Genomic DNA, 24,593 nt, shown 5'->3' with positions numbered 1-24,593 from the left:
AATAAAATTTCTAACTGATACCAATTATGTCACCAGGCCAGCAGCCAGATGTTATAGCCAGCTTACACATTTACAGCACGTTTCATCTCCTTGTGTGCCTGGATTCCTTACTTTGATAAGGGCCGGGGGAATCCTTGAGATAGCTCCCAACCTGTCTTCTTCCTGCTCCCAGGGCTTTTCTGCCACATGGCCAGAACAAACTCTAGGGATCGTCATCTCTGCAGAGGGGAGCACTGCAAGGTGTCCCTCCAGCACCCCACTGTAAGCCACCGTCATATCTTGCCTGGACTACTGCAGTCATCAGCCGACTGACTTCCATACTCACCCTGCTTTTATGTTTCATCCAGCAGGCAGACCGCACTTTAGATAACATCTGAAACTTTCTAGCCTATCACATGTAAAAGTGCCCAATGGGACCTAAAGAAAATGAGTGTGGTGAGGCCTTGTTACGTGCTTTGAATGCCTTGAACAGTGCTACCAAACACAAGATTGATGTATTTATTCAACAAACATTTATTAAGTGGCTCCTGTTTCCCAGGCACTGTGTCTAGGAGTTAGAAATAAAAGAAAGACATAATTGGTGTAATGTTGACAGTTACTCTTGAAGATTTATATATATAAAAGAGATTACCCAAACAGAAGACACATACTATTGGTTAAGTAGGACATTAATAGATCTTGATAGGTGAATAGTTGTATTTATAGAATGGTAATTTACCAAGCGAACAAAAGATATGCTTAGCTGTCCCTTTTCTAGTGGTTTGGTTCCATATAATGTTGGATACAAAAAAATTCTTTCTTCTGTGTTTCTTTCTCTTTGCTCTTTAGTCATCAGCTGTAGTGGAAGACTAATGCTCAGCTCCTGCATAGAAAATCTTTATACACAGCAAGAGCTGGTGAGAAAAATTGACTAGAATTTTGTAATTCTAGCCCCTTTCAATTAGCAACAGATGCTGCAGGGAAAGGCTGTCTGTGTCGGAACACAGCACTAATGTCTCCATGCTCTAGCTGACATGGAATACTCCTTGCGGAGAAAGTCGTGCTTTTCCTCTGTCCACGTATGTACGTCAGCATGTCACTAATGATAGGTCAGATTTTTTTTGTTTTGTTAATCTTTCTTTACTCCTGTCTAAGGCCATTAATGAAGTCTGACTCCCTTGGAAGGAAGTTAACAAATTTTTGATCATTTACAACAGCATTTTAAATCTTACTGAACACTTATAGAATTTATGGAAAATTTAGGCACTCCCAACTTTTTTTCTGACACTATAAAAATGTACATGGTGTTTAATTTTAAGGTTTATAAGAATGTGGCTTGGTTTTCATATGTCTTATTCATGGAAGAGCTGCCCTTTATTCCAAAAGCTAATGTATTTTGTTACTTATGGTTCTTTTCTAAAAGAAAGAGTTGGAATTCTTTAGGTTAATTTAAAAAAATTTTAAAAGTTATTTTGGAGAAAAAAAAAATTATTTTGGGGAAAAAATGTGTTTTAAAAATATTTAGGAAAAAAACTTTGTGGAATTAGAAAAATGTATTTTCCTTCATCCCCAAAATATACTTACTGCCCATTATCATTTTAATGTATTATATAGATCTGTGCCTTTAAAATTGTTCTGTCCTTCTGATATTTGGATAAAGTGCTATGTCATTTATGTGACAAATTCTTCCAGCATCTAAATGTTGGTTTAATTTGACTATTGCATAAATACTTATTTGCAGCAATTGCTGCTTTTTTATTGAGACTTATATAACCTCTTAATAATAGTTCCACAGTTACTGTTACTTTGAGAGTGAAAAGAAATAAGGCTTCTAAGATTCTCTTTATAAAAAAAAGTGTAGTTAAGGAAAAATAAGTTTCTATGTTGTGTTAGAATCAGAGAATTGATAGTGCTTATGCAAGAGTTCTCTGACTTTTACTAAGCTGTTCTCACATATTTGATGTCCTTAAAAAATTCTAGATGATTTGAAATCTAATCTGGAGCTGATTCTGTCTCCATTACATTGAAAGGTGGTAGCAGTTATGTTTAGTGACAGTGGTTCGTTTCGCCTGCCACCAGGTCGCTTAGGGAAGGGAAGAGCGGCTGTGTGTAGATAGGAGGAAAAGGAACAGTGAGGGATGCTAGCTCATTTTAGCATAATCCTGCTCTTTGGGCATCTTAAGTTAATGGAGGGAGAAAAAGTTATGAGAAGGGCTTACGAGTGCTTTTGAGAACAGTTTCAGGATCATAAAATACAGGTAGGAAGAAGGTTAGAGGTCTGGCTGGCCTCATTTTCAGAGGAGCTCAGTGACGTGCCGAGCCAGGCTTGCACAGCAGCATAACTCGAGCCCTGTCAATACATTTCTTTGGCTCAGAAAGAAGAATATGTAGGATTCTTTGATAGCACCATCCCTTTTTGATTTTTTGTGGGAATAGCCTGAGAATATGTTTTTTCTTAGGGTGTGGTTCCCCCCCATCACTTTGTTCGATGCCTATAGCACTGCTGCACCTGGTGAGAATAAAGACACTATTTTACTTACCGCCCTGGAAATTGCAAATCAGAATGTAGTGGGGGTGGGGGGGCATGCATAGAAACTTAACACATTGGGTTTTATAGGAAAAATATTTTGAAAATTGACAAAGCAGTGGTAAAATTTATCCTTTAAAATGTTTCTGCTTTTTTTTTTAGAGAGATTAAAAATAGTTAAGGTAGGATTTTAAAGGGATTTCTCAGCTTCGCCACGTTTTATTCTTAAAATAGCCTCACAAACTTATTTGGTATTTATTTCTTTAAGTTTTCTACTTTTGAAGCTAGACACATCTACCTGTTGGTGTTTGTAGTAGCTATCACGTAGCTTTGTATATAAATCAGTACTCTTGGTTTATGCTTAAACTTTTTATATAGATTTTGCAAGTAAAGCAGTTTTAGAGAAGTGCTTTTGACAGCCACACACCCTCAGACTTCTTTTTGTCAATGTAATTTCAGGGTCTGTCTTTACAGTTTTAATCTAAGAATTAGAATTGGGGCTAATGTATAATAATATTATGTTAATATTATACTATAATAATAGTAGGGAATATTCAGATTGGAGCTCATCAGACACTGTGGCAGTTCACATTTGGTGCAGTATGTTGGTCATTACCTCCCTGTTAAGGACTCTGGCAGAAAATTGCGAGGGATTTCAAAGCAGCATAAAACCAATGAACCTAGTTCTTAGACTCCTCAGTTGAGCAAGTTCACAGAAGCCAATGAAAGAATACACCTTGTCTGTCTCCTGAAGTGCCTCTCAAACTTTTCTGCCCAAGTGCTTCTGATTGTAGAGGTGATATGAAATGGGTACCCCAGGGGACTAGTGAAATATGATCCTGAAGTTCCTTTGAAGTCTTTTATCTTGCGAGTCCATGCAAATTTTACATTCTGTTCCATAATAGATCTGTGTTTCTTTTAATAGTAAAACAATATCCTGCTCCCTTCCACACATATAAAAATCTTTATGCTCAGGAAGATGTACTGTGCTTATTTGGTAGTTTCAAGGACCCCTCCCTCCACACATACACACAGAGTGACACATTTCACTGTCCCCTCCCCCCAAACATTCTCAGCAGTGATATGGGAAACTGGCATAACATGTCCCTTTTGATGGTCTAGGCTACACTGGTAATGGCACTTGGATCTTTGGCTGAATTTAAAAGGAACCTTTATAAATTGCTAGCCATTGATTATATTATGTAGACTTATCTCAGTGACCCTCTGCTCAATTCTAACAGGAAACCTTTCTGAGCAGAGACTTGGCCTGTGGCTTTAGTCTAGAGCTTTTCAGGGCATGTTGTTAGATCCTATAAAACCATCTTATTAATTTTCACAACTTCTGATTGGGTCAGATGTTCCTCTTTTCCCAGGATGCCCAATTACTGTGTTCTCCAAAGTCACCCTACCCAAATAAGTTCTCCATAAGGCAGCTTGGAAATTTCAAATAATGTGTATAAAATATTAGACATAGTTGCTTACATATAGCAAGCAGTCAGTAAATGTTAGCTGTTATTTTATTGTTGCCATTACCATTATTGCAGTGTGTGCCTACTGTGAGCAAAGCAACAAAGATACACAGAAAAGTGAGACTTGTTGGTAGCATATTCAAGACAGATGGCTGACCAGTGATTTTGGGTCTTGACTTGTGGAACTAAGAAATATGTACTACTTGCTGTATGATTGAAGAAAATGGAATAACTTAAGTTCTTCAGCAAAAGCATACTAAAAGATAAAACCACTAACTGTGCCAGTGGGAAAGCTGACTTTTAGTTCATGTTACTTAGCGATGTGGCCAGCGCATGGAGTTCTGTGGAGGAATCGTGCCTAGTGCCTCACATAGTGCCTAGTTTGTGCTGCTTTTGTCTGCTGGTTGAATGCCTCTGACAGGCTGAGACCTCACTGTGGAGGCCTGATTGTAGAGCAGCCTGATTAAGCTAGACCGGCGAATGTTATTTAATGGTCAACAAGAAGGCGTTTCACAGCTTTGAACAGGAAGCTGTATTGACTGCTTATACTGGAAGGAAATGTGCAAAATGTTATATTTGATGACAGGACCACTGTAAATTTCTTTTACTTTGGTAAAATTTCTAAGAACACACGCTCTTCCTAAAGTTTTCAAAGCATGTGTTTGAAGGTGATAGTGACTCTCAGTGGGGAGGTTGGGAATGAGTGTGGGGCAGTGTGTTTGAATCTGGGAGGGACACTTTGAATGAGAGCCCCCACTGAATTGTTCTGAATCGTTCTTAAAGAAAATCATTATTTTAGGAAATCCTTGAGTGTCAAAATTATAGAATTTAGAGCTAAATTTAACGTAGAGACCCTCAGATCTAACCCTCATATTATGAATGAGATCAAGTGAATTCCTCAAAGCTGTTAGCCCAGGCCTCCTGATTCCTAGTCCAATGCTCTGTAATGTATGATATAGCATTCAGGTTGTTGGGGAAATCATGTAGGCGAGCAGACTCTTGGGCAGGATTGACCTACATATAGCTTCGTCTTCCCTGCTCCAACATGCCTGAGTGTTTTCATGTCATCTTGTTCTACATTTAAAATTGTACCACTTAGGTGTTCATATAGGCTAATAAGTATGGAATGAAAGTAAAACTGTCACTACCACAGAGGCAAACCACCAAAATATCTTGTCATATTTTCTCATCAATCTTTTTTTTTAAAAAAAAACTGATTTTAAAATTAGAATTCTATTGTTTTATAGATTTTTAAAAAATTTAATATATCCAGACATTGACTTATATACTTAAACCTTGCATGAATCCATCATTTTCATGCTTATGTAGTAGTATTCCATCATAGGGATGTGCCACTTTATATAATTAAATCTCTATTGTTAGACAGGTAGTTCTCTGTTTTTTAAAACAAGCTGCTATTTTATAAATGATAATGGATCTAGGAGGACCAGGAGACTTGGTCATTCACATAATAGTTAATATCTGTTTTCTTTTTGCCACCTAAGTGAGAGCAGCTAATTAGAGAGTGGAGGCTGTGATTTGGCATGAAGTTCAGTAGGGAGAGGAAGGCCTGCGGAGGGGTGTCATTCTACATATGTCATGAAACCCATTCGAAGAGGGTGGGTGCAGGGATATGGAAGGCTGTTGCTCAAATAGGGGTAATTTCAGTATTTTGCATAGGAATGGCTCTTTTTGCTTTCTCGGGCCTTTGCTTCAAGACTTAAAGCTCAAGCAGTTCTGAGTTTTGTGGTTCTCCCACACACAGATTTACTAAGTATTGGTTACAGGGCTGGGCACCTGAGCACCACTTCCAGTAATTACTTTCCAAGTCCCGACCTCACTATAAGACCTTGTGAACATTATTGTTATGAGTTGTGGGCTACCTGCAGACAACTAATAAGCATGTTTTGTCGTCAGATAGAAATGAAAGGGCAGATACCGATAAGGCTTAGTGACTAACTGAATGTCATTAGAAAGGACAAGAGTATCTCAAACGTGACTTAAGGGCTAAAAGCCTCAGAGATAGTAAAATGAGGAGTTTTTGCTGATTTGTAGAGAAACCTGAAAGATGACACCTGAAAACTCATATTATATTTAAGGAACTTGTGCTGGTGAGAGAGGGATAACAGACAAAACTGTAATTTGTAGACACTGTAAAATCCCTTATCTTAGCCAGTAGTTTCAGTTGTGGCTTAAAACAACATATCTCTCTGTATTTGTAATAACCGAATGGGTAAATTTGCATTTCACATGCTCTGTCTTTAGTTGGAAACGATTTTATAGGAGAGGGGATGATACTATGAACTAGGTCTTAGTTCTGCTACTGACTTACTATGTGACATTGGACAAGGCATTTCACCTCTCTGCTTTCTAATCTGTACAAGGATAATTAATACTGCTTTAAATGATTTTTGCAGTTCCTTCTGAACCTAGAGTCTTTATTTTTAAAACAAAACATGACCTCTGAGGTAGAGTTGGCTACACTTTCTCAAATTTGAAAAATTAAGCAAAATGCTGATCTAGTAGATTCATGTAACTTTTAAGTATAGCATCTTGAAGGTGTCCTTCGATCAGCTGAAGAACAAATGTCTCAGTTTAATATATGACTGCGTCAAAAAAAAATAAAAATGCAACCACAGTAGGTGACCAGAGGGATAAGTAACTTTCAGGAATTTTGAAAGCCCAGTAGTATTTAGGATATGCTCTCTCAGCATTAAAAAGGTCACCTTGCTAATACATGTTAATTTTGAAAGTTTAATTGACCTTTGGAATTTTAATATCAACCTTTTTTGGTGTGTTTAGAGGTTGGAGCAATCACTGAAGAGACTGAAGCTTGTGATTGGTGGAGTTTGGGTGCTGTCCTCTTTGAACTTCTCACTGGCAAGGTAAGCAGTGACCTGGACGCTTAATAAGTTTACCCAGATGCTACCTTGATTTCAAATTGAGAACATTTAGCCTTTGCCTGTAATTTTTAGATAAGGGATTAGGTAAGAAAACCTTTGAGATACACACACACACACACACACACGAAGCAAGTTTATCAAGATTTTAGATTTAAGTAAAAATTGAGTTGTATTACACTGAATAGATTGATGGTAAAATTCTGTTATGTTGCAATGTTAGTATACAATAAGGTATAAGACTAAACATTTTTTCTCTTTATTTTCTCTGATTCACTTTTAACAGAGTTAAATCTCTAAGGTTTATATCAGGATGTTAGAATTCTCTGGATGTTTTAAACATCTCGTCTGAAATCAGGAAGGAACTCTCATTTTAGAAAATAAATGTAGATATGAACGGTAACATCTTTTTTCTCTCTACTGTATATTTTTCCTACCTGTTCTAGCTTAAGGACAGAATTTATACTCTCTCTGATCAATAACTTTTAAGTAAGATATTTGAGGTTAATAGACTTTAATAGAGTACTGTACAGATTGCCTCTTGGGAAGGAAACAGGGGACATGAACAGACATAGTTTTGTAAGTAGTCATCTACCTTAAATATGTAGATAATACTGAATTCCCACGTCAGTTGTGGAATTTATAAATCATCTATGCATACATTTAAGTCATAATGTGCTATATATAAAAAAAAATATTATTAACAAATTCTAAACTTTGAAGGTTTTTAATACATTAAAAAGTTTTTAGAGATATCTAAAGTCCCTTTTTAGTTTTTGTGTATAATGTGAGCTCTTCTATGTTTGAGCCATTTTCTTTATAACTAAGGGAAAAGGGCTAGAAGCGTAAGCTTATGATGCGATTTCACTGATTGCCTTCATTCCAGTTAGAAGCTGTGTAGGTTTAGAGCCTCATGCTAAACCGTTGGTGACTACACCTGCAGTTAAGATTGTCACTGCGTTCTCTGTACTCGCTGTCCATCAGTCCTGGGATAAGAATTGTACCTGATTGATTGTTTCAGACTCTGGTTGAGTGCCATCCAGCAGGAATAACTACTCACACTACTTTGAACATGCCAGAATGTGTCTCTGAAGAGGCTCGCTCACTCATTCAACAGGTAATTTAATTGACCTATTGGCCATGTATATCAACCATGCAAATTAGCAGAGCCTGTAGCTCCAGAACCTTAAAGAAATCAGTTTCAGGCAAGAAAGACCTCTACTAATCACAAATTCAGAACTAATACAGTATGTCTTTAGGTTCCTGCTGTTATCTAAGTATTGATGAGGTCAGAGAGAACAGATAAAACTTATTGGTATTAAATTTTTTTTTTCAAAAATCCAGGCTAATGTTTAGTCAATTCCATGTATTTGCATAGGTGTGAGATTTAAGTGTTTGCTTTTAGCTTGTCTGGAGCTGCTCTGTTTTTGCCGCTACATTTTGTAATGATATATAAATGGTTATTTGCAATCTTTAATTCATATTTATAAACTTAGAAATGGGCTATTCTGGTTGCGTAGGAGAGAAGTGGTGTTAGAAAATCTTGCCCAATTAGGTGATTCTCAATTAGCTTCATCCACTGATGGAACTTTGGTGTTGGTGCCAGTTAGTGCACTTTTTTGGTGGCTTTGAGGAAAGAGACAACTGATAATTAAAGTTCAGTATCCCAGAGGTAGTCTTGGAACTCTGGTTAACTTCTTAAATTGATTCCCTACACTTATAATGCTCCTCCAGTTTTGAATAGCGGATTTGGTGAGTGCACTGAGGGTTGTCTGCGTTGTGGTATGATAGGCTCACAGCAAATCAGCAATAATTGCCAGGCCTTGGGTCTGTACCCTTTTATAAGAAACATAAAGGAAAAGATTATTTGAAAAAGATCAAGAACTAAAGTTTTTATTTAATGAAACATGAATTATTTTTTTTTTATCAGGGAAAACAAAATTTTTAAAAAGGGGAGGAACAGCTAATATATTAAGAAGAGAAATACTTAGTATCTGAAGAGTGACTTTGGTTACATGTAGCAAATATATGCAGGCCTAGTGCTGTAAGCTGTAAAGGTAAGACATAGATATCTGCACTGCTGGCGGGGTGGTAAGGCCTGTCAAACAGGTTGCTTTGGCAAGTAAAGATAAGGAGTGTTATTGCTGACCCAGTGGTAGTATTAGGAAAGTTTTGTGCAGTGGGCGTTATTTTTGTGGCGCCTTAGAATTCCAGCGTGACAAGGTTGGATGTGGGAGAAATAGCTGGGTGGAATGAACAAAGGGAAAAGTCTCAAAGACTCAATTTGGTTTATCTGGAGTGGAGGGATGAATATAGGGTTGAATGTGGAAAGATAAGTTGGGATTCTCTCCTGGGGTTCTATTATCATGAACGGCGGGGTAGAGCGATAGAATTTAATGCAGAACAAAGTTGAGATTTGAAGTTGTACAGAAGAGTGGAAGGATCAGAACTGTACTTCACGAAGTTTCTGAAAATATAAAGCAACACAATCAGGTTGGAAATACTGATATGAGAATACCCTGAGATGAGAATACTTTGCCAAAGAATTAAGAGATAATGCAAAGATAATATAAAACATTTCATTCCAATGGGAAAAAGGACAGCCACTTGTTTGATTTCATCTTTTTTGTTATGGCACAAAAAGGTAAATTTAAAGCATTTTTTTCGTAAATGATTTAAGGAATTAAATTATTTTTTGTTTCTCTTCTTTAAAGTAGTCATTATTATACAGGGTGGGGCAAAAGGAGGTTCACAGTTGGTCGTATGGAAAATAATAAATAATACAAGAATAAAACTGTTTCCCATACTCATAATTGTAAACCTACTTTTGCCCCACCCTGTATAATGTCTAGAATAGAATTCCCCACATTAATTTATAAAGGTCTGTTGCTCCTGTTTTTATTAGAAATTATGTTGTAAAGGAGTCTAGGCTTAAGTATGTTAAATCCCCAATACGGATACTTACCGCCTATGTCGTAAATCAGCATTCTGTCATTGGCCTGCCTAAGGAAACTACCACTCATGTCGAGGAAACATCATCAGGAAAGGGAAAAGGGGTCTCTTGGCATGATTAGCAATTTGTCACTTTGACTTTCCTCTTCCACTACCTCACAGGTCATAGAGGTCCTTTTAAAAAAAATCAGAAAATGATCTTTATGGAAATATTTATTCTGCTTTGGGGAGATTTCCCCTCTCTTTGGTCTGTCAGCGTCTTACTTTCTTCCTAGACCTTGTAATCCCCTGTATCCATGCTTCAGTCCTCTCAGTCAAGTGAATGGTACTAAAGTAAACACAGTTAAATTTTAAATGCAGTTTTTAAAGGAGATACTCGTATTTTATGGGTCCTCAGAGCATGCCTGTTTGTACTTTACAACGTACATTTAGTTAATGATGACACAATTGAAAGATATTATATGAGAAAAAACCTTCAAAACAAATTTCTATGTCTTTATTGCTCAGCTTTATTGCCAGTTGTAACAAAGAAGAAAGAACTTACATGTTTCTTGAAATATTAAAAAATACGCTGTAGTCATAGTTAATTTTACCAATATTTGATATTTTAAATTTATATTAAAATGTCTGATGCCTTCCACATTTCAGTCAGTAGACATGAAAATGGGTTTGATATATTTAGGATATTCTTATGTTTGTTTTATAATAGCTTTTCTTAACACATTTTAGCAACTTCTAATACAAAAATCCTTTGAGCATTTAGACTTAATAAACAGTCATTTTGAATGCTAGATACAATAATTTCAAGTCAAAAGACTGTGAATACAGTCTTCTGAGGTATATGCTTTGCTTCCTTTGTGGATTTGGTAATATCAAAGTGAGGTAATAGATCCTTGGCCTTGCAGGTCACACACTTGTGAGGCAGTGTAACATTGTGGTAAGGGCATGGATTCTGGAGCCATAGTGCTTGAATTCAAATCCTGTCTTTGCTACTTCCTACTTCTCTGGGTCTCTGTTTTCTCATCTATAAGACAGAGAAAATGATGGTATATATATTCATAGAGTTGTGAGTTAAATGAATTAACCTATATTAAGCACTTAGAACACACAAAAAGTGTCACATAAATCTTTCGTATTATTATTATTGATAGGACATAGTGTTGAAAGTTCATGGCATATAGTAATTTGTAATGTGATGAAGCGTATAGTTGAATTATAGGGTTGCTAACATAAGAGTGAGGCAACTGCTAATGATATGATGAAAAGGTCTCAAAAAAGTAGTGGGCTGGTGTGTAATAAGAAATCAGTTGATACTTTTTTTCACAAATAATGGAATGAATGAATTATGAATGAAAGAAAAAATAGAAATGAAAGATAAAGAAATAGAAGTTGTGGTTAAATTTGAATAGTGGGATTTTCTATATCTATAGAATCAGTAAGTAATATAAAGAAATTATTTAAATGTTTCAGTTGCAGTTGGCTAAATTATGTGGAAAAATTATTTGCTATGGGAATATTCTCAGATTTGAATGGTATAGTCTTATGAGGAAGTTGGCAAGTTCTCTCCTCAAAAAAGGAAATTATAAATTTAGAATTATAAAGTCTGTGATGGCAAAAACAACCATCTCAGAGCTCTTGAAATTGATCAAAGGGATACAAAAATCTGAAAAGTGTTTATGCTAGAAAAACAGCAGTCCTTTGGGAAAGAAGAGTGGGACTGTCTGGCATTCTTGCCTGGGCTGTTCCCACTCTCTTTCCCCTGCTTGGTCAGGTATGCAGGTTCTGCCAGATTGGGGCAGGCCATGAGGACCTACCCTGAGGCTGCATGCATGTGCATAGGAGCAGGGAGAGAGCCAGTGAAAAGAAAAACCAGGGCAGACTTGCAAGTAGCCTAAATTTTGAATGTGTTTTGGAGGATGGAAGCTTCAGTGACTGTAGTATTTTTTTTCCTCCATTTCCCCACTCTCCTTCCCTTTGGTAACCATCAGCGTGTCCTCTATATCTATGGGTCTGTTTCTGTTCTGTTTCTCTGGATTCCACACATAAGTGAAATCATACGGTATTTGTCTTCCTTTATCTGACTTAGTTCACTTAACATCCATGTTGTTGTAATGGCAAGATTTTATTCCTTTTCATTGCTGAATAATATTCCATTCTACATGTATACACCACATTTTCTTTACCATTCATCTATCGGTGGACACCTTGGTTGCTTCCATATCTTGGCTGTTGTAAGTAATGCTGCAGTGAGCATAGGGCTGCATATATCTTTTTGATTTTGTGTTTTTGTTTTCTTTGGATAAATATCCGAAGAGGAATTGCTGGGTTGTATGGCAGCTGTATTTTTAATGTTTTGAGCAATCTTTATATTGTTTTTCATAGTGGTTGCACCAATTTATAGTCCCACCAGCAGTGTACGGAGGTTCTCTTTTTTCCACATCTCTATCTGCACTTGTTGTTTGTTGATTTATTGATGGTAGCCACTCGGACAGGTGTGAGGTGACATCTCATTGTGGTTTTGATTTGCATTCCTCTGATGATCAGTGATGTTGGGCATCTTTTCATATGTCTGTTGGCCATCTGTATGTCCTCTTTGGAGAAATGTCTGTTCAGATCCTCTGCCCATTTTTTAATTGGTTTGTTTGTTTATTTTGGTGTTAAGTTGTATGAGTTCCTTCTATATTTTGGACATTAACTCCTTATTGGATGTATCATTTGCAAATATCTTCTCCCATTTAGTAGGTTTCCTTTTCATTTTGTTGATGCTTTCCTTTGCTGTGCAAAGAATTTTTAGTTTGATACTGTAGTCCCATTTCTTTGTTTTTCCTTTTTTTGCCCTTGCCCAAGGAGACATATACTGAAAGATTATTGCTAAAAGCGATGTCAAAGAGTTTACTGCCTGTGTTTTCTTTTAGGAATTTTATGGTGTCAGGTTTTATATTAAGTCTTTAATCCATTTCGAGTTTATTTTTGTATATGGTTTAAGAAAGTGGTGTGATTTTATTTTTTTTGCATGTATCTGTCCAGTTTTCCTAGCACCACTTATTGAAGAGACTGTCTTTATACCATTGTATGTCCTTGCTTCCTTTGTCATATTTGAATTCAATCTCTTTTTAATCACTGGTTGGCCACTAAGCTATGCAGACAGAGGGATGACCCCTAGGAAGCCAAGCTTAAAAATGAAAACAAGAAAAAAAAATGAGCAGGGATATCAACAGCTGCTTATTATAGTGGGGTGGAGGAAACAGATTTACAGATTTGGCTGAAACAAGTTATTAAACCATCCAACAGCAATGCTCACAGTCTTCATGGGAAGAAAATCAGACTCCAGAGTTGCTAAAATATATTCTCTAAAATGTCCTTTTTCCCCCAGCAAAATGTAAGATACACAGAAATAAAAAAGTATCATCTATATGCAGGGGAAAAAAGCAGCCAATAGGAATGGTCTCTAAAGTATCCCCAGATTTTGGATTTAACAAAGACTTCAAAGTGGTTATTATAAATATGTTTAAAGAACTAAAGGAAACTATGTTTAAAGAATTAAAGAAAAGTATGACAACAGTGAATCAACAAATGGAGATTCTCATTAAGGATATAAAAATTACATTTTTAACAAAAGAACCAAGTAGAAATTTTTTAGTTCAAGATACAGTAATTGAAATGAAGAAGTCACTAAGGGAAACAAATTCATTTTAACAGCAATTGTGAGATAGATGAAGGAAGACTCAGTGAATTTGAATAATAGAAGTTATCCAATCTGAAAAACAGTCCAGAAAAATGATCAGAGCTACAGAGACCTGTAAAACAATATCAAATATATCAGTATACATATAATGGGAGTTTCAGAAGGAAAGGGAAGAGGGGAAGGGGCAGCAAAAATATTCAAAGAAATAATAGCTGAAAATGCTAAATGTGCTGAAAAACATTGATACGCATTGAAGAAACTCAGTGGACCTTCAAGTAGGAAAATAGCAAAGAGATCCTCATGTAGACATATCATGGTCAAATTACTGAAAGACATAAAGGAAGATTTTTGTAAGCAGCAGAAGAAAAACAATTTGTAGACAGGGGAACATTAATGTGTGACTTCTTATCAAAAAACAATTGAAGATTGTGTTAACTATTGTGATGATCATTCTATAATACATGCAAATATCAAATCATGTGGTACATCTGAAACTACATAATGTCGTATGTCAGTTTTACCTCAATAAAAAAAAAAAAGAGAAGACGGAAGGCAGTGAAATGATATAATCGAAGTGCTGAAAGTAACTGTCAACCCTTCCAAAACAAAGATAAAATAAAGAATTCCCAAATAAAGACTAGGAAAATCTATTGCTGGTAGACCCTGCCTTATAAGAAATAACACAAGAAGTCCTTTAGGCTGACAGAAAATGACACCAGATAGTAACTCGAATCTGTAGGAAGAAATGAAGAGCCCTAGGATGGTAAATAGGAGTTAATAAAAAAGACTAAATATATTTTTAAAAATTTCTTTTCTAAACTTCTTTTAAAAGGCATAAGATTGTATGAAGCATTAACTATAACACAGTGCTGTTGGGTTTATAATGTATATAGATGAAATTTATAATATATATAACAATAATAGGCCAAAAAAGCAGAAGGAATGTAGTTATAGTGGAGCAAAGTTTCTACATTTTACTGGAATTAAGTTAGTATTAATCTGAAGTAGATTGTGATAAATTCAAATGTATATATTGTAATTTTTACAGCAACCACTAAAAAAATAAAATTAATAGAAGAACTGAAATACTAGAGTAAAAAGTGTTTGACACAAAAGAAAGTAGTAAAAGCGGGACAAAAAGACAATAGATGTAGAAAACAAGGAGCAAAATGGCAAATGTAAACCCACCATACCAATAATTACGTTCAATGTGAAAGTCTAAACATGCCAAACGAAAGGCAGAGAGAGTTAACCTGGATAAAAACGTAAGATCCAAACCTCTTCTGTGTACGAGAGACACACCTTAAGTTCAAAGACATAAGAAAGTTGAAGGAAGAAGGATGGGAAAAGAAAACCATGCAAACAGTAACCATAAGAGAGTGGGAGTGGCTGTATTACATACCACTTACAATAGGTGGATTTTGTGCTATATAAATTATGCCTCTGTAAAGCTGTTGAAACAAAAATTCGAGGATGAATGACTGTCTCAAGACACATTCTTCCAGCGTGCCTCTGATCTACAGTAATTGTATATGACTACTATATTTTCCCACACTCAGCAATTCTGTTGCATGTAATATTATTAACTTATTTTATACATAAATTTTAACAGTGGAGAAGTCAAGACATGTTTTACTCATAGGAGTAAATTATTCCATGTGAATCAGCTATTCTAAAGAAAATAATTTTGGAATACGAGTTGGCTAACTTTACCTCAGACTTGAGGTAAAGTTTAATCCCAGGGCACATATAATTCACTAGGGAGTGAAAGACTGACTGTGTCTCCCAAACTTTCCAGTCATGAAAGGAGTAACTGGACCTCTCGGAATTTGGTGCGGTATCACATGAATATCACATTGTACTTTTGGAATAGGAAATTCATAAGTATAACTAGATGAGGAAGAGAGAAGGTGAGCTACTCAAGATCATGTTTCAGATCAGCTGAAAAGCCACAAACTCAGATATCCCCCACGACCCCACAGCTACTAGACATAGCTGCCTTTCAAGAAAGTATAGTCAGTTGGCTATTAAGTGTGTTTCTCTCTGGGGTTGAATTTACAAGTGCTTTCCTTTCATATTGTTTGTTTCCCTTTGATTCGCTCATTGGATTCCTGTTAGTCACTAAACCCTCTGTTTCAGCTCTTGCAGTTCAACCCTCTGGAGCGTCTCGGTGCTGGAGTCGCTGGTGTTGAAGATATAAAATCTCACCCATTTTTTACCCCTGTGGACTGGGCAGAATTGATGCGATGAACATGATGCGGGGCCATCTGCACACATGCTGATCTTCTCTGGGACAGGCGTCCCCAGCACAGAGGCAGCTCGGCCTCGGGGTCGTGGAGCAGCAAAGCTTGGGCTGAAGACCTTTAGAGGAAATGCGGATAAAAAGGCTAACATACAATTCCTCTCAGTCACCCTCTGGACAAGATACTGGCTACATCTGCAAGAGGCTGTTTTGTACAAACCTTTAACCAAGGTGTGACCTTTATTTTATCTGCATTTAGTGTTGCAGATGAGTTGTGAACCCAACTGAAAGGAACGCCCACCCAGAACTTCCTTTGGTCTGAAGTGCCAAGTGTACAGCCGAGTGTTACTTGAAAGAAGGACCTGTACGTGGCAGCTAACCATGCTCTCTGCTGGCCAGGATTGGTCTGCAGGATCAAATTGCCATTTGTTGAATAATACATAAAAAGTGCTTCATGAATAATGTCATCTGTGAAGATTAAAAAGTGAGGAAAAATGAATATACTCATCATGTCTGATAGGAAACACGCACCAGGATTCTGTATAATTACTGTATGTTGAATGTGGTCTTAAACTGTCTCATACTTTCAGAAGTCCACGTGGGAGGAAAACACGTCACGGCGTCAGCTTTGTACTTGGTTGGTTGGTACTGCTCATGGAAGGGTTCAGACAAACTCTTTCTCTCTCCAGCTTTGTCTTTCCACTTCCAACACCCCGGCCTATTCTCCCATATTCTGCTCTTCTTACCCTTACTAATCCATATGCAACAAAAAGGGGAGAGGGAGTCTTTATGTCCCCAGATTGTATCAACCTAATAAGGACAAATCATGATGTAAAATAAACATGGTAAAAATTTAAATCTGTCCTTCATTTAATTGCTTAAGTTTTTTGTGGTTGTTTTTTTAAGAAAGCCCTCTCCTCCTATCATATTGGAATGTTAGCAATTTCTACATCTTATGCTTGACTTTGTTTTAGTTTTTGGCTTGGTATATGAAGAACCAAAGCATCTCATCTAAATGGAATTGAATGGCAATCCTATTTTGTTACTTAGAGTGACAGGATTTCCAGATTGACCTCCTAATCTACTTGACATTGTGTAGAAAGAAAATGAGTATTTGCACATCTCCAAACATTTGTATTATTTTTTTATGTTGCTAAGATAGATCCTGGGGTTATGCATTGTTTACAACAATTTACAAATGTTTTAAAAGTGTTAATGTATTTTTTTTTTAACTTTATTTAAAGAAAAAAGAATAAGTCACATTTCCAAGTTAGGAGCTACCAGAAATAATGAAAGCTTTCTGTATGTTCCAGTCCTTTGTATTTTCGAGATGTGTGTGAGAGCCCACCCCTATTCCAAGAGCATCTGCCATCTGCCATCGGCCAGGTCCTCTCATCAAATTAAATGGAAGCAGAAAATGCTTTAGCGAAACAAAGGAAATGTGCAAGCATTTTTTTCCTTTTCTCTTATCCTACTCCCCCTTTTTCCTTTTTGGTCCCCTTATAACCTGAACCCCAGCTAAAGGGCTGCAACAACACCAGGATGGGGAGCAGGTCACCAGGATCATAGCTCACTCAATGACATCACCCCCTGAAACTGGATTTCAGTTCACTAGCCCCCTGGCCTCATAACAGGAACTCACGCAGGTGAGACACAAGAATGACTTCCTGGTAGGACTCGTAGGAAATCTGCAAGTACTTAGAGCTGGCCGCGACGGGGCTTCCTTCCAGAAGTGCCCTATGACATGAAAGTAGGACTTCACAACTAAGGTGAAGCTCCCAGCCCTACCACATGACTTTGGTCCCTTGGATTCAGAGGACAGTAATGTCAACAGATGGTTGCTGTGTCAGTGTGTTGACACAATTTCACTGCTCCAACTTCTGTCTTTTTCTCTGTATGTTTGGTCGGAACTTGTGCTTAATGTAAATGCATTATTCATAATCATGGTGGGCATTTGTTATTTTAGTAACGAACACACAGGATAAATGGCTTTGGGTTGATGAACCCACGTCTGTTTTTATTTGATGGTGTATATTAGAAATATTAATATTTCTAATGCTGTGGCCGATACCTCTCTTCTGTTGTTTGTATTTTTTTGAGCGTATGTCATATGGGTCAAAATCATAAAAGAACTTGCCACTTAGTATTTCTCATTTGACTTTTTTTATTGTGGTACGATATACATAACACAAAACTTACCATCTTAACCACTCTCAAGTGTACAGTTCAGTGGCATTAAGTACATTCACATATTTATTTAACAATCACCACTAAGTATCTCAGAACTTTTTAATCATCCCAAACTGAAACTTCATACCCATTAAACAATAACTTCTCATTTCCCCTCTCCCAGTCCCTGGTAACCACCATTCTACGTTCTCTCTCTGAATTTGACTCTTCTAGGCCTGTCATATAAGTAGAATCTTACAGTATGTGTCTTTCTGAGTCTGACTTATTTTACTTAGTATAATGTTTTCAAGGTTCATCGATGATGTAGCGTATATGAAAATTTCATTCCTTTTTGAGGCTGAGTAATATTCCATGTATGATATGAATAGACCACATTTTGTTTAGTCATTTATCTGGTAACGGACATTGAGGTGTTCCCATGATTTGGTTATTATGAACAATGTCATTATGAACATTGCTGTACAAATATCTGTTGGAGTCCATGCTCTCATTTGATTTCATATTTTTTTATGTGAAATTACCCATGCCATTTACTATTATTTTACTGTGCTCTTTTATAAGAGAGCTTTTTCTAGCAGGTTGCCAATAATATGGTGTATTGCCACCTATCTTAAGATATAATATGAAAATCTACCGTTTCTGTTTCACAGATGGGTAGGTTAAGCTCTCTAAGATTAAAAAAGAATGCCATCATTTTAGCAATTTGTTTTAACTATGACATGAGTTAATAGTTTTTGAGACAGATCTTTGCAACTTATTTGTTATAATTGAACTCTCGATAATATATTTAAACTTGCCTTTAAACATTTGTAAATAGCTGCAGTTCCCATTGTGTTTTGACCCTTCAGCTTTTCCTAGCTGGTTTTATTTCAGATTAATTGTGAACCAGGTTTGAGGTTTGCTTTCATATAATGCTTGTACTGAAGAGTATAAAATTTATAACTAATATTCCTGCTATGACCAGTAACACTATATTTGGACCCCCACATATAGTATGCCCTGGTTGAAATCACTTGCCCATAATTTATGAATGGAAACAGAAAGAAATCTGACTGTAGCTTTGAAAGGCTCTTTGCCCCCTAAGGGGCCCCTTAGAGCATCTTTGTTGGACTCACCTAGGGATTACTTATAGCAAAGGCTGAGGCTTAAGGTAGACCATTTTTCTTCTTAGAAGTAGTTGATTTGACTTCTGGTATATGTAAGTGCTCTGGGTATCGAAGCCTGGTATTTCAAACTCTTTGAGGATTGTGGAGTATAATGAAAAAGTCTTAGAGTGGTGTCCTGATCCTATATCTCTGTCACTAACTAGACTCTGACCTTAATCAAACAACAATACTCCAGACCTTTCCTTACCTATAGAACGAAAAGGAAGGTGAGGCCTAAGCTCCACAAACGTATGATGGATTTTCTGTTTTTCAGAGTGAGCTAATTTGATAAACCAACACTGTAGACAGACAAGGTTAATGAAAATCTTAAGTTGATACTTAACTGTTTTCTTATACTTATTTGTCTAGTTATCCCAGATTCTTGGGTTGCTGCCATGTACCCGCTCAGTAGCATAGCCCTTAATGGTTATGTCGCTATAAAAATTATAAATAGAAGGAAATATTAAAAGGTTATTTCTCAGTCAGCTCTACACTGGAAAAGGAGAGTTGAAGGTCCAGATAGAAGTATGTGGAGGGGAAAGGAGGTTAGGACATACCTACATTTGCTCACTTCTTAGACCTTTCTCAATAACTGTGATGTATTCCTACCCTATTGCCCTCATCTATCATATTCTGTGTGTTTATTTGACTCAGTTCTTTGGCAGGCATAATCAGAGTACAAAATTGATACTTTCTGTTTGTATTTAATGCAGAACATTAACCTCTACCAGTCTAGGTAATTTGGACTTTTGAGTATTTGATGTCTACTCAGCTCATTTTAAGGATTTCATATTAGGTCCTTATGGTGAAGGGTTACTACATGGCAAAGGCTGTGAAGTCAGCTATTTCTGAGTAAAGTCGTAAATAGGATAGCAGTAGGGAAATGGGAAGCAAAGGACTATGGGTTTTTGTGACTTGGCATCACTTACTATCTCAAGGACAGCAAACAGGAAACCGAAGCATAAGCTTCCTTTGGGAAAGATTTACGACAGTGGTGATACGTAGTCAGATTGTATAGCTGTGCGGTTTTTCTCCCTATCACGTGACTTCTTTCCTTGATCTAGGAATCTCATTACAAGGGGAAATCAAGGCAGAGAAAATTTGTGGAGGTGTAACAGAAAGCTGAGTGAGGTGGTCTAGGGAAATACTAAGCAGGGCGCTTGTCAGGCATGTTGGCCCAGGTATCTGGTGCAAGAGCCGTTTTTGTTGAACTAGACTAGAAAAAGTATTTAATTTATTGGGGTGACATTGGTTAATAAAATTATATAGGTTTCAACTGTACAAGTCTATAATACATCCTCTGTATATTGTATTGTGCGTTCACCACCCAAAGTCAGGTCTCCTTTTGTCACCATGTGTTTGACCCCTTTTACCGTTTGCTGTTGTGTGTTTTGTTTGTCTTGTTTGTTCATTTGTTTCTTTCAGTTTTATATGCCACCTACGAGTGAAATATGTTTCTCGACGTTGTGCATAGAGCAATTCTTCGTTCTTCCTGCAGGAAGAGTTAGGCGGAAACGGAAACTGTCCCTACTATCCCAGGAGGTAAGATGCTGAACGGCCTTTTCGGAAAGGATTAAGGGACAAGCTTGGGTAGAGTCAGTTCTGCCTCCACCTCCTTGCTGAGGACAGCCGCTGGCACAGGAAGAGGCCATGAGTGTCTGGAGGCTGCCGTGATTTCTTCGGGCAGAAAGACCTTCTACTGAACGTGGTACAGAAGAGTGACAAAGGGGCCAGGTTTTGGTTACACTGAGAGTTGCTGGCATTCTGCTTTTGTAGACTTTAAAAATTTATATAAAAAAGGTGACTCTTTGAGGAATGTTGATCAAATTCCTCCTAAAGCTAATCCACAAGGTAGGAATTTGACCAACCCGCCCACCCCCAATATCAAAGGAGATTTAATAGGTTTAAATGCACCTGAGCCTGTTTCAGTGGCAAACTAATGACCACAAGGTCACGTGCCTGATACATTCGACTCAGTAGCAACATAGAAAGCAAGGAGAAAGGGAGGTGTTGTGTTGGCAAAATGAAAGAAAAGTTGTACAGAGCTGTTCAGTGTCTTGGGATTGTTCCGGAAAAAAAAAAAGTTAGTTGGAGGATCTGTCTTCAGCCAAAAGTTTCTGAATGACTCAGAAAACTTTAACACTGAACTTTCCCCCTCGCCACGCTCTCCTACTGTTCTCTCCTCTCTTCTCTCTTCATCTCCTCTTTATCTGCCCCTCCCACCTAGGTGCTGCTCTGGTCACTGCACAAAAGACGTGGTGCCTGCCTTCAAGGACCTGATAAAACCCACAGGAAAGAAAGCATAAATAATAAGTAGGGCAGGACGGTGTAAGTGTTACAAGGTGCAAGTAGGGTATGGTGAGCACACAAAGGAGAGATCTGAGGAACTGCAGGAAGGCTTCCTGTATCGGGGCAGAACCTTGAAGTTAGAATAGTATTTTTAAACATAAGGACTCCCCTCCCCCCAAGATTTTGTTTGGGGAGAAGGAAAGTATCCAGGGGAACAAAAACCCGGTTGTGTACAAAGGCACGGGGCTGGGCAGAGGTAAAGCTGTGCGTGTTCTGTTGCGGCTGGTTCGTAGGCACGCCGATTTGAAAGATGAATTGGGGCCAGACTAAATGCCGTGCTGAGATATTTGGGCGTCATTCCAAATATTGTAGGAGCTCGTGGAGGTCCTTAGAGAGCTGACAGTATTGCATCCTGCTGTTAAAAAGATAATAAATTGGAGAGAAAGTTGATGGAGGCAGAAAGATCAATGAGGAGTTATTACAGAAATTCAGGCAAGAGATCAAGTCCTGAGCTGAGGTGGGTGCAGAATCATCCTTGCCCAGGTCTCTCCAGTATACAGAGTAGAGTTCCCCTGTCAAACAATTGCCTTCCCTTTTTCTCGAAGCCAGTTTATACTGGAGATTATGGATTTGTTGTTTGTCAAATCACCCTGAGGAAGCACCAGAGAGACAAACCAGGGGAGCGTATCCATTTTCCCCACTGAGTGATAATGATATTTACTGGTCAGAGCTTAACTTAAAACTCACTCTCTTTCATCATTTTGTGACACTTCTTCCCACCTTTTGCCCTTTTCAGTGGGTTTGCTTTCGATTTGGAGAGTGTCCCGCTCTTGCTCTTAGAAGGCATCGCGTCCTGCCAGGTGACTGCTCTCTTTGAACCAGGCCTCTGACATACTTTGCTTAGCTCAGTGGTTCTCAAAAAGTGGCCCCAATCTGGGTCAAGGCGATTTTTAGTCTTCTTGCAACTTTTCTTTAAGTTGGAAATCGCTCCCAAATAAAAAAGTTTTGGGGAAGTAAAAAGAAAGAAAGTGATCCCCAGACCATTAAGGATAGATGACGACTGAAGAACTTGTTGGAAATGCAGATTCTTGATCCGGGCCCCGAATCTACTGAATTGGAACTCGGGGGCCTGCATAGCCCTCCCGGGTGATTCTGATGCATGATCAAGCTTGAGAACCACGCATTTCGTTTAATGTCAGCTTGTCACCTCTGCCTTTTATGAGAATAAACATCCCTCCCCTGTGGTGTTTTGAGTTTGAAGGCATTTCCCAACACTTAGCATATTTCCCAGGAGGCTGTCCCAAGGAGTCCAGTGACAGGAGAAGATAGATAATGGGGACAAGGGGGGAGGGGGAAGGCCAGGGGAAGAGCCAGCTGGGTAAAGAGAAACTCAGAGGAGGGGCAAGGGAGGAGCACATGGGCGCGTGGCTGTGCCCCCAAGAGACTCGGCCGCTCCTGTCATAGTCCTCTGGAAGCAGGCAACCCATGGGTGGAACAGCCATCAAATTACAGTCGTAATAGTCTTCACTACTTGCTGTATGTTGTTGAGGTTTTTTTGCTCCTTAAGCAGAGCCACAGTGGAAATTTAGGATTTAGTCGTCCCTGCATTGTTCAAACTTAATGTAAAGACTCTAAGTTTGGGAAAGATACCAGAATGTTCTCACTGGATTCTGAAGGCTGGTGGAGCTGCTCTGTGTTCTCTCTATAACTGAGGGACTCGCCTGGGGATGTGTTCTGGGTAAGACTTGGTTTTGCCTTTTGAAAATGGGCATCGAGCTTCCTGGGAGTAAAGTGAAATGTACTAGATGTTCCCTGAAGTTTAACTGTGTGTGTGTGTGGGGGGGGGTGGGTGGGTGGGGGAGATGTGGGTGACCCACTGTCTTATTATTTTCCACTTTTGTTTGTAAGGTCTCAAGGTTATGAGATGAGATTATGAATGAAGTATGTTTTGACCAGATATATTTGACCTCTCTGTGAGCATCTGCAAACTGTGTGGATACGTTTACGTTTTCAGTGGGTGGGATTTCAGTGTTAGCAGCTGCCTCCTCTCTCTGTGCTCTTGCTGTGCCTTGACTCAGCCTCCAGAGTAATAGGCAGGTTCTTTTAGGCAGAGGTTCCCACTAACAACCCTTCCCCCCAATTATGACCAGAGGCACACCCAGGTGGTTCTGGCTAGGAATGCAGTGTCTGGTGAACAGAGAGAAGCCAGTTTGCCTCTAAGAGATTCAACTGCCTGCTGACAAATGACCTCTGGGGCCACTCCCCAGTGGTCTGATTGCAGAGGCCAGGACTCTCCACCACGTAGTCTCTCATTCTTTTGCTCCTATAACCTTTCAAGTATAAGGCCCTGAGCAACTCTTGTCAGACATGCCATGGGTAAGGGGGTGGCTGATGAACTTGATATTTTGAGGAAGAGCTGCTACTTGCTTTCATTATCTCTTTTACTTCCAGCCCTTAACTTACTTCATTGACCCACCCCACCTGGGCCATACCTCCACCTAATATGACTCCTGCAGCACCTGAAGCCTCACTTAGGCTGGTATGGCCTTAGGGTCAAAAGGCACTTCAAGGCACAGGGCTTCCTTTTGCCAGCACCCTGTTCCTGTGACCAAACACCCCTGGCCACTCCTTTCTCCATTGTAAGGATTTCTGTGAGGGTGCTGGTCTGGCTCTCGCTCTTCCATTTAGTTGGCCTCCCTGGCGCTGGTAGATCTAGGCACCCAGAAAGCAGAAGGTGACAGCCTTCTGGTGTTGCCACCCCTCTGTCCTTCTGCTGCAGATTTAAGCTCTATCCAGTAGCTTATCTCCACTGAGGACTCTCATGGTTTGAGGGAGTGAGGGAGAGCAGTGGCTGCCTGCTGCAGCTGTCTCCTTTTGAATCAGCCACCCCCACTCCCCAGGTGCCAGAACAGCTCGCTGGGTTTCCAGTGCTCCCCGTCTCTACCTCTCCCGCCCATTGCAGCACTGGTAGCAGCTTTCCAGTGAGTCCTTTGTTGTGGGGGCTCTAAATCTATGGTAGGGAAATTACCAGGAGACTCTTCCGCAGGCTGCCCTCCCTCCCCTTGCTCCGTCTCTCCCTTCCTTTGTCTCCTTCCGTAGCTGGGGTCAGAATCCCTAGCCAGACTGAGAACATGGTTGCTATTCCAGGACCCAGATGCCAATATGTGGCAGCATCTGGCTTATTGGCAAGCGTCGCCGGCAGTTGTGCTGGCTGC

General features: G+C 38.6%; 1 protein-coding gene across 7 annotated transcripts in view; it reads left to right on the top strand.

Moving 5' to 3' along the window:
- RPS6KC1 (ribosomal protein S6 kinase C1) overlaps positions 1-24,593 on the top strand; it is a 429,258-nt gene that overhangs the window by 93,513 nt on the left and 311,152 nt on the right. For 6 of the 7 annotated variants that reach the window (XM_081120812.1, XM_081120810.1, XM_081120809.1 and 3 more), the window contains 3 exons: positions 6,778-6,860; positions 7,897-7,992; positions 15,652-16,616. In XM_081120812.1, the coding sequence (XP_080976938.1) occupies positions 6,778-6,860; positions 7,897-7,992; positions 15,652-15,762 (290 nt within the window). In that variant the 3' untranslated portion in view covers positions 15,763-16,616. Of the gene's footprint in view, positions 1-6,777; positions 6,861-7,896; positions 7,993-15,651; positions 16,617-24,593 lie in introns of those variants that run through there. The other variant, XM_081120807.1, reaches the window with a different exon arrangement.

This window comes from Miniopterus schreibersii, assembly GCF_964146895.1.
Source record: "Miniopterus schreibersii genome assembly, chromosome: 19".
Taxonomy (NCBI): Eukaryota; Metazoa; Chordata; class Mammalia; order Chiroptera; family Miniopteridae; genus Miniopterus; species Miniopterus schreibersii.
The sequence above is the reverse complement of the archived record's forward strand: the minus strand, read 5'-3'. Positions and strand labels throughout refer to the sequence as shown.